This window comes from Larimichthys crocea, chromosome XVI (genome assembly GCF_000972845.2).
Source record: "Larimichthys crocea isolate SSNF chromosome XVI, L_crocea_2.0, whole genome shotgun sequence".
Classification (NCBI taxonomy): domain Eukaryota; kingdom Metazoa; phylum Chordata; class Actinopteri; family Sciaenidae; genus Larimichthys; species Larimichthys crocea.
In genome coordinates this window covers 15,646,883-15,656,850 of record NC_040026.1, presented here as the reverse complement: position 1 = coordinate 15,656,850, position 9,968 = coordinate 15,646,883, and the positions used below count along the sequence as shown (strand labels likewise).

At 41.4% G+C, this 9,968-nt stretch overlaps 1 protein-coding gene across 1 annotated transcript in view; it reads right to left on the bottom strand.

The window, feature by feature from the left end:
• Nucleotides 1-231: 231 nt before the first annotated feature.
• The window catches only part of adam12a (ADAM metallopeptidase domain 12a), a 71,957-nt gene continuing 62,220 nt past the window's right edge, over nt 232-9,968 (bottom strand). The window contains exons 17-23 of the mRNA XM_019278746.2: nt 8,827-8,904; nt 7,512-7,620; nt 7,029-7,164; nt 6,827-6,941; nt 5,494-5,736; nt 2,694-2,875; nt 232-2,575 (exon numbers count right to left, since the gene is read on the bottom strand). Of these exons, the coding sequence (XP_019134291.2) occupies nt 2,506-2,575; nt 2,694-2,875; nt 5,494-5,736; nt 6,827-6,941; nt 7,029-7,164; nt 7,512-7,620; nt 8,827-8,904 (933 nt within the window). The 3' untranslated portion in view covers nt 232-2,505. The remainder of the gene's footprint in view (nt 2,576-2,693; nt 2,876-5,493; nt 5,737-6,826; nt 6,942-7,028; nt 7,165-7,511; nt 7,621-8,826; nt 8,905-9,968) is intronic.

The window sequence follows — 9,968 nt, the reverse complement described above, 5'->3', positions numbered from 1 at the left end:
TCTGCACGCAATTTGGCTCAAGGATAAAAGAAAATGCCAGAGGCTTGTGTGAGAAATGTTTGAAAGTTTTTAAATTTGACGCAGTTTGAAATCTGTCTTTGTATTCTTACAAAGTAGGACTGCTGAAGAGAGACTGCCATTATTTGTGTGTATGTAGACTGTCTTTTCTATTTTATTTTTACAAAGAAATAAGCACAAAGATCAATAACAAAAAGACTTCAGTGTTTGAAAAACAGTTTTACTAATACTGCTGAAGTGTTCAAAATACCATGAACAGACAAGTGTTTTCTTTACATATGATGTATCAAACAATCATTATATAAAAAAAAAAAAGAAAAAAGAAAGAAAGCATTCACTATGGAAATGTGTTCACCTGTAACACAACACGTAATATGTAACATTTGGACATGATGCACAGTCAGGTGACAGGACTCAGATACTGTCTTATTTGTACATGGGACACATTGAAAAAGCAAAGTAAACAAAGCGATGGATGTAAAACTAGTGCAGTATTAAAAAGTATCAAAAGTAACAAAAGTCCAAAATCAGTTTTTTTTTTTAGCCTACATATTTGTGAAGAAGAGCTGTGCTTAAAGGAAACTGCTGCTCGGTGTGAATGTATATACGCTGTATTGCAATGCGGTAAAACAATAATTCTGCAAAATGAATAAAACACTGTTCAGTTACTATGAGTACCACCATCAGACCACACTCGTGAACACATCCAGGGATTGGATACCAAGATGGTGGTGAGCATCTGTGTGTTCACCTTAACAACAAACTGGACTGGTCAGGCGTCCTTGTACAAGGAGGGTCAAATTGTCTCCACTTACTGAGGAGACTGAGGTCCTTTGGAGTGTGCAGGACTCTGTTTAAAAACCTTTTCTGACCCTGTGGTGGCATCTGCGTTATTCTATGCAGTCGTCTGCTAGGGAGGGGGACAGAGAACAGACAGGAAAAGACTCAACAAACTGGTCAAAAGGGCCAGCTCTGTCTTGGACTGCCCCCTAGACTCCATAGACAAAGCTGACATCCATCATAACTGTGCAGGCAGCTCTTTCAGCAACAGACTGCTACTCCCACCATGTCAGAAGGAGGCGCTACCGCAGGTCCATCAGCTGTCAGACTTCTTCAGCCCGACTTAACGACATTTTCTATATATTTTCTTACTTGTAAATAATTTATTGTCAACCTTGTGTATATGAGCTACTGTAAGAAGTGAATTTCCCTAGTGTGGGATGATTAAAGTCTATCTTATCTTGTCCTCTAATTAGGCTGATGCTTATATCAGGCATGTAGATTGGCTTTAAAAAAACTAACCTCCGTTAGAGAAATTAAAAAGGTACAAAAACATAGAAAATGAATAACTGCTGCAGTTATTAGTGGCTCAGTGTACACCGAGTAACCACCAAACTTCATCTCAGTGGCAGATGTGTCCTTCAAGTGCATCTGTCGTTTCCCGTCACACAGATTTCAAATATCCACACATGAACACTGCAGCCAGACACTGGCTGTTTACAGCGTCAAGAAAAAGTCCATAGATTTAATCACAGAGTTTCACACAGAGTCCTCAGTGTAGACAGGCACGGAGGAAAATACTCAAAAACACACATGACCTTTAGCAGAGCGATATTTCAGAGAAGTTTACTCTCTCTGCGGGATGAACGCTTCCTTGATCTCAGCTCATTTTAGATCCTTGTTCAGTTCATACCTCAGTACCCAGATCCCTCAAGTGAGCTTCTTGGGGCTTGTTAATGAAACAGAAATGGCAAATCAGTGACATTTCACAATTTATCTTGTTACCTTTCCCAAATATAAATGCAGAGGAAACAGACCTGAACTTCAACTGTCCTGAAAACAAGCCCCTCTTTCCCCCGGTTACAGAACTGTTGCAGTAAAACCACTTTTTCCTTTCCAGTGGTTGTTTCAAGCCTTGTCAGACTGGCTCAAAGCTGCTAAGGGCATTACCCTTTAAGAAAAACCCCTGTTGGGTTCCAAATGAACTACAAATGTTTTCTGAAGCTTGCTCTGTTTGCATCTGTCATTGCACAATACTCTTTTTCCAACGTCTTCTGTAGTGTACAGAACAAAACCATAACGTAAAGGGTTCCCTTCATTAAAACACATTTCATAAAAACATTTCTGCAATCTCGCCTTTTCATTTTTTTAAAAAAACCTCCTGGTACTCTCTTCGATAAAAAAATCAGTTGACAAGAAAAAGAAATGTGTGAAACTAATGCAAACAAAAATTCAAAAGTTGCTACCGTGTAGTAAAAGCGTCTGGCACAGTGCACTGCGTGGCAATAAATACAGAATATAAATACTTTACATGTACCTGAGCTCAGACTCGTAGCACCATTCAGAGACAGAGCACCAAAAGGGACACGGCAGATCTCCTGATTCAAAACTCAGAGATGCCATCATCTTTTTTGTAAGGTTTTCAGAGTTTTCATAGTGCAAATTTCTTTGTGTCTTATCACAACAATGTCCCTTCTGGCCAAAGTCTCAACTGCTGTATTTGACGTTGGCAATTATGCAAGGCTTTGGTAGTGTTGGAGGTTGCTTGGGACTCGGTCTACGGAAGAGAGAAAAATAGTATTAATATTAAAAAAATTATATTTCAGTAAAAGATACCAGCAGCAGTGTTGTTTTAAAAAAATAATATAATAAATCTGATGAAGATTTGAACTCACCTTTTGGGATGTGGGACAGGGCGCACAGGTCTGGGTACACCATGTACTGGTGCAGGACCACAAACAGCAGAAGGCCCTTGGACTACTTTGTGACCCTGCACTCTAGAGGGACTTCGAACTGGACGAGAACTCCTTGGATCAGCAGGAAGGGGTTTCTGAGGAGGGCTGGGTTTCTCCAACTCCTGACAAAGAAGAGATGCAAGGAAATAATAACTGAGAATCTCCACCAGGTGGCACTCACAGTCAAAGGATTACAGCTCAGGCCTGATTATGTGTCCTCCTGCGCTTTCAGGCACCGGGGCAGCCTCTGCCCAGACAACTTGCGATGAGAAGAACTGTCATGTGGTTTTAATCTTTAGAAGACTGAGATCATGATAAAGGCTGCTACCTAGCCCCCATCTGGTGTCTATTCACTACCCCCTCTTCTCTTCTCCTTGGTTGGAGAGAGGCCTCCTCAAACATCAGAGAGGACGGTGTCAAACAACCGAACCTCAGACATCACTCACCCATGATATTGAGTCTGCCTATTCAAAACATAATTCCTTTGTCAAAGTTGATACCCTAATTTAATGTTTTCACTGAAAACTGTATGCTGTCAGTGTACTCTCTAAAGCAGGATCTGTCTCTCCTTTGCACCCATAAGGTCAAGAATCAAGACAATCTACACTGTTGAAGTACTGCTACTAATCAGTCATGCAATGGGGGCCGACTTCCATCCCAAAATATCAGAACAGTACCACACAGTATTAAAATGACATGCGGGCAAATGAACAGAGCACAAAGTGTGGTGAAACTCTCTCTTTAGACAATGCATCCATGCCCCCAGCGGAGGGCTTTCACTATGATGGAGGAAAAAGGGCTTCGTCAACGTCTCGGTTGCTGCCAAACAGCTGCTAAAGATACTGTCTGCGAAGTGGGCTGCCAACAGGCATCACTTTCAGTTTCACACTTTTGACATTAAATAGAAACAGCTGAGAGGGAAAAATCTACTTCCCGGAGATGAAACGCTGCCAAGAGCTGCGGCGCGTCACCTGTTGTACAGGTGTATGAAAACCTAAAAGCTGAATGGAGCTCTTTCATTAAATGAAAACTGTAATAAACTATAGTGTGAAGCAAAGCACATAAATACTTCTGACACACTTTTCATCCATGTTTTTTTTTTAAGTTCTTTTGACACTTTTCATGACATATTTACATCACAGTTACATAATACATTTTACATAAACCATCCCATCATTCAGCATTTTTTACCCCCTTCATAAATATGTAATAAATGGTTTATAACACACTTCAATGCAGTAAAATTTAAGCATCCATCAATGCACAATATTTCACCATATTTTATCTTACTACACCTGTGTTTCATTATATTGTCATTCATTTTCTGTTTATAGCCTCCTCCTAGGAAAGACTACATGAATTACATATAAATAAACACTTATATCAGTTTATACCTACATTATAGTGTTACCCATTTATGAAATCGTCATAACATGCTCATAAACCCCTTATAAATGTGGGTCATCGCTGAAGTGCACTGTCCATGATAAATAGTGTCAAGAGTAAATCACAGTGATTGAACATTATGAAAACACATCTATCAAAAAAAAATAAATGAAGGCGTAATTATGTGATGCTCTCTATGGAATACTGATATATATTCATATATTCCATCATACGCTGTCATAATGTGTATGGGCTCCAGAACTGTGTTGTGTTTTAAAACCAGACCTCCTCCGTGACACCTCCATTAATCTGGACAAGACTAGAATGTCATTATGTGTTTAACACACCTCTAATTAGCCTGATGCTGGTGTGGCATGGCTTTGACCCCAGCCCCCCTGTGGCGTAATTTTCATTGCCGTCCTTAAAAGGCTGCACTGTGCGGCATAAATTACATCAAGCATTTCATCCTCATCTCCTCCCTACTCATTTGAGGTTTTTTTTTTTTTTACGCCTGCAACCAATATTAATTCGTGATTCATCTCTTAATTTCTTGTTGGTTATTCAATAAAAACGTCTGAAAAATATATATAAAACACATTTAGCAAAACAGCAAAACCACATGTTTGAGAGGCTGGAACCAGATAATGATTGCAGTTTCTGCCCTAAAAATGTATCGATTATCTTTAATTAATAGACCCCTTCACTTCTTATCTCAAGCCTCCCTCTGTCCGTTTATCACTTCCCCCTCCTCTCTTTGTGTCTCCCTGTCTCACTTGTCTAACAAAGTACGAGTCAAACTGGGTTACAGGCAAATAAGAAACTTTGAGAATCAGTGAGTGCCAGGAATTCAACACCAGGAACCTCTGGCTTTCTCTTTCCCTCAAATTTGACAGCATGCAATGCCATCACTAAACTCCATGGAATACTAGTGACAGCAAATTTACCACCCTGTGATATTTGGACATACTCAATTACTCCAGTTCCTGTTTCATCTTTTCCGTCCCGCCCCCCCCATCCTCCCACTCTATAAGTCTGTCCCCGTTTTCATTATTTATGTGGTGGTTTGTATTGCAGAATTGAAGTCTTGCTCGGATGACGCTACATCCCTGGTTAACCTCGTTATTTTATGAGACTATGCATAACTGTCAACATGCATATACTATATTAGACACAAAAGATCCATGAAAACGGTCGACATCACACTCGTCTGAAGCTGTAATGAAAAACATTTCCCTGGTTAGATATTAGAGGCTGAAGAAGTGAGTAAAAGCTCCCCAGACCTAACGGAGAAATTGCAGCAAGTAACATCATCAAATAAAATGTTTCCAACTGAGGGAACAGGGAACTTACTCACCATGACCATCCTGCAGGAGTTATGGCGTGACGCACTGCGAAACGACGCCACCCTGGGCGCTACATGGATGTGAGGTGGAGGCACCGGGGGTCTTGGCTGTACAGGTCCAGGAGAGAGAGACAGGGTGAGAGACAGAGGGACAGGGTGGCTGAGGTGAACTGGAGGGCACTGGGGCAGTCTGCGCAGGCTGTGGGAGGGGTAAGGGGCCGGCGGGAGCGCAGCCTCTGGCCCCTGATGAGGAGGCTGCAGAAAGATTAAAGACAGAAGAGTCAGTCAGAAGAGAAACAGCCTGCTTCCTATCAGAAACAATCATGTTATCCTCCTCCTATTCCCCTGCCGTTCTTCCTGACGCTGTCAGAGAGTGTATAAATCAAACGCTACCAATTCATTTTCATTCATTCCTCAACTCCTCTTCAGGTAACCTATCAAAGGGACCAAGACTGTACCATAAGCACCTGCTTGGCCTCATTCAAAAAGTGGACACAGCTAAAGAGGCCACACACACTCCCATTGAGACAGATCAGACATAGAAGAGAGCCAAAATATGAGTCTGCCTAGAACGTAGAGCCGGCCAGATGTGCACGGCTCAAAAACACACAATGTAACACATACAAAAGGCACGCACACATGTGCTCACGCGGCGGTTGAGAACACAACTCCCGACAACTGGAAAATGACCTCACCTGCACTGTGCTTACATCAAACAGCCTTACATCCTTTCTCTTCTTACCGTTGACCCCAAATGAAAGCCACATGTTGCTAACCGAAAACACCGATCGCATGGTAATGCACAACAGCTTGCCTCACTCGTGTGCCACCATGCAGCGCAAATGTCGATTCTGACACGGCTCCTCTTATTGCAGCGCCCCTAACTCAATCGATCACAGGTCTCTTTCCATTACTAAAGCATGTCAGGGCGGTAATAAAGTAGTTAAGGCACACAGTGATGCAGACACACAAGTCGTTACAGCAAAATCCCTTCTCTGTCTTGCAATTATCAGGAACAGGATGACTTTATACCTCAAGTAAGCCACCGCATCAACATCCTTCATGTGGGGAACGGGCGGTTAAATCAATTCCTCTCTCTCTCGTAACAGGCAGCTGTTAATGACGAGAACTGTATTCAAGTGTTGCGAACACAATGCTCGCGCCGTTATCACTACCTCCTCCACATGTCCACGCAGAGAGGGATGATTTAATTGGATTTGAATGAGCTGCCATTTGTGTGAAAACAACGCGTCAATCTTGCCGAGGACGATTTGCGTAGAAGTCTTCTGCGTAAGATGTCTAATCGGTGTGTGCGTGTTTGTGGTGAATTTGTTGATCTAGTGACCTTGAAGATGGTGGCGTTGTGCGGCAGAGGCGGGGCAGGCCGAGATGGAGACGCCGTGCTCACTGATGGAGGCTGGTTAGGAGCGGAGGGTCTGCTGATTGCAGCGCTTACAGATCTGGGATTTAAAGGAGAAATTATATATGAATATCTTCTATGATTTTTTTTTTTACAAATGATTTAATCATGTTATGAAAAAGAGCACCTAAGCTTCTCAATTGGGTTCTTTTTACTGGTGAACAGCAGCCCCAGTAGAGTTTTTCTCTTGATGCAGATAATCAGGCCAGCTCCAAGGACAGTGAGGAGAGCAACAAGGATGCCCACTGTCAGATTCCTGCTGTCTGCTCAGAAACATACATGGAAACATTATTAGTCTTGAAAATGACATAGTCAGACTGTATCTGTAAAGATTTCTGCAGACTTGTCTTGCTTTTGTTTTTTTTTAAATGTTTTTTTAATGCTGTAGTCTGAAATTCCCTGTGGTTTTCTGCAGAGAGAAACATAGTTTTGAGAGGGGAACAAAAAAAAAAAAAAACATAGTTCTAGGACTCCTTAGATTCGCTTTGTTCCTCAGCATGAGTCCTTGATATACGACTGTTGAAATGCTCGTACATTCCGTGCCATGACCTATAACATAACATGACCCGAGCTACGATAAATCAGCCGTTTAATGCAGCTGTTGTCTTACCTGCTAATCTGATGGGGCCACTGTCCACGCTCCCTCCCAAACCTGCCTTGTCACAGAAAGGAGGCGCCCAGTGAGCCTCACAGTGACAGTTTTTGTTGTTGTTGCACACCTGCAGAATATTAAAAAAGGCAATTAAGTGGAAGATGAGCCCAAAGTCTAATGCTGCGTTTGAGTGTTTCATAACACTACGCTCGCTTTAATAAGCAGCTTCTGCACTCAACGGGCTACGGCGCATACACTTAATAGCTGATAGATGAGTTATGTTTACAAAATTGGATGCAGACTTGAGTGACAGCCCTTATAGATTAATCTGCTGATTATTTTTCAATTCATTTTTCATATAAATTTACGTGTATTTTTACATTTTTTAAATCTAAACTCAGCAATTAGTCCAAATAATTTCAAAAGTGGAAAAAAATGAATCAGAAAAGCAGAAAAATTCTCAAATGCAGATGTTCCTTGCGCTCCACATGGCAAAGACGTCTGGTATAAAAACAAGAGCAAACTTTTACCACATTTTTTATCTCTCTCACTTTAGTCTTCCTGTCCTGCAGAGTATGGGAATAGTAAAGTCTAAGAGGATTCCCCAGCAGGGTAATGTGGAGCAGGTGAGGGCCTCTTTCCAAGGAAACATCTTGATCTAATCTGTCCATACAAGTGCGAGTAAAACAGTCCTTTATAGATATGTCTTAATTGGAACTAGACAAACAAATATGACCGTATAATAACTGGAGATGTTTCATTTTAAGAGACAATAAAAACTGTTTCCTCTGTCGCTTTGATGAAGGACAAACTTAAACCAGTCACAGGCAAAGCCTCTAGGACCTACCAGTGAATTTAAGGGTAATACCACAAAGCCACATTTTTCATCTCAAACAGGACCACCCATAGACGTTTGATGGGTGGCATGTAAGAAAAATCCAATATCCATGCTCCCCGGCTCAAAGTCAAACTGTGTGTCACCGCTTCAAGCGATCTGGTCAAATAAAGCCTGGCCTTCAGATTTCAACACAGTTTTTAGGACAAGGACGACTGCCTGAGAGTATGATGAATGGCACTTAAAGCTGAGCATAAATGAAGCCATTATATCTAATTGATTGAACCTTTCAGCATCCAGAATGATTGATTGCAAAGCATTGTAACAGCTCCCTACCCACTGGTATACTGGGTATTTTGAACATACCGCAGCCAAAATGAGCTTCTGTGCGATGGAGGAATGGGATCAAAAATAAACAACTGATCTGTGTGGGGAAGGGTTATCACAGCAGGTCTTCACAACACTGAAGTAGGATGGAAAAAAAGGTGCTGTACTCACCCCTCGACCGCTGCACTTGGCTGAGCACTCATGCACACCAAAAACACTGACGTTCTGGCACTGACGATTCAGACACATCTGACGCACACAAAGATATAAAACATTGACAGTGTGAGCTCAAAGAGCATTTCAGTAATATTCTACACCCTTTAATCTTTTAACAGATCCAGGCTTCTATTTCTTTCAATTTGCAACTGATAAAACGCTATAAAACAGCATAGCGTGAATTATAATTACTTTAACAATGAGATTTTTCAAGAATGTATTTAACACCGCCTTTTAAAAGTTATATGATTTGCATTCCTAAAAGCGCCACACCCAAATATATCCAGGCTGAATGTGAAGATGAACTTGGCAGCACTGTGGTGTGGGCACAGAGTAATGCCAGAACCCTTGACAGATGAAGGCTGATGCTGGATCCTCCTTAAGGGTGGAGGCTCATAGAGAAGTAAATTACCCTAAATGGAGTAACTGTATCGTTGAAGTGACCAATGGCTGAATTGATGACCACTGGAAGAAGCCAAATAGACTGAATAATGGCAAGTCAATTAAGTGTCTGAGGTTGTGCAAGACCGAAATGACAGGACACACCCTGAAGGGCTTCTTAGAACGTCTTAGTCATGGCCCGTCACTCCACATCACTTTTTCCACTCTTATTTCCCAGCTTTTGGACAACATATTTATATTGTGTTTTCTAGCACTCTCACAGATAGCTACCATTGCTATTTAATGGTGGTGTCAGAAGCATTTCAATCCTTCACTTACAGATTTACAGTTTTTCCAAGTCTGTCTTAAAACAATGCTCACAGACCAGTTTTTGGTTGTAGTAATGAGCGGATGAGCAACTAAAATCTGCAGTCTTGGGGAAACACAGAGAGGGAATTACTAAAAAGACAGTTGATTTTAAAGGGAATGTTTTACCTGCCAGTATTCAGAGGAGAAATGACTACAGTAATCAATAAGAATGATGCGCATATGGGCAGGTGAGTATTGAATTGAGATAGAAACACTCACTAAAAGCTTTTTGTCTCCGTCAAAAATATAGTATATATTGTTTGTTGTGTGTTATATTGTGTATGTTTCTATCTAGGGTGGTGGTACAGTGTTGCGGTGGTTAGCACTGTCACCTCACAGCAAGAATG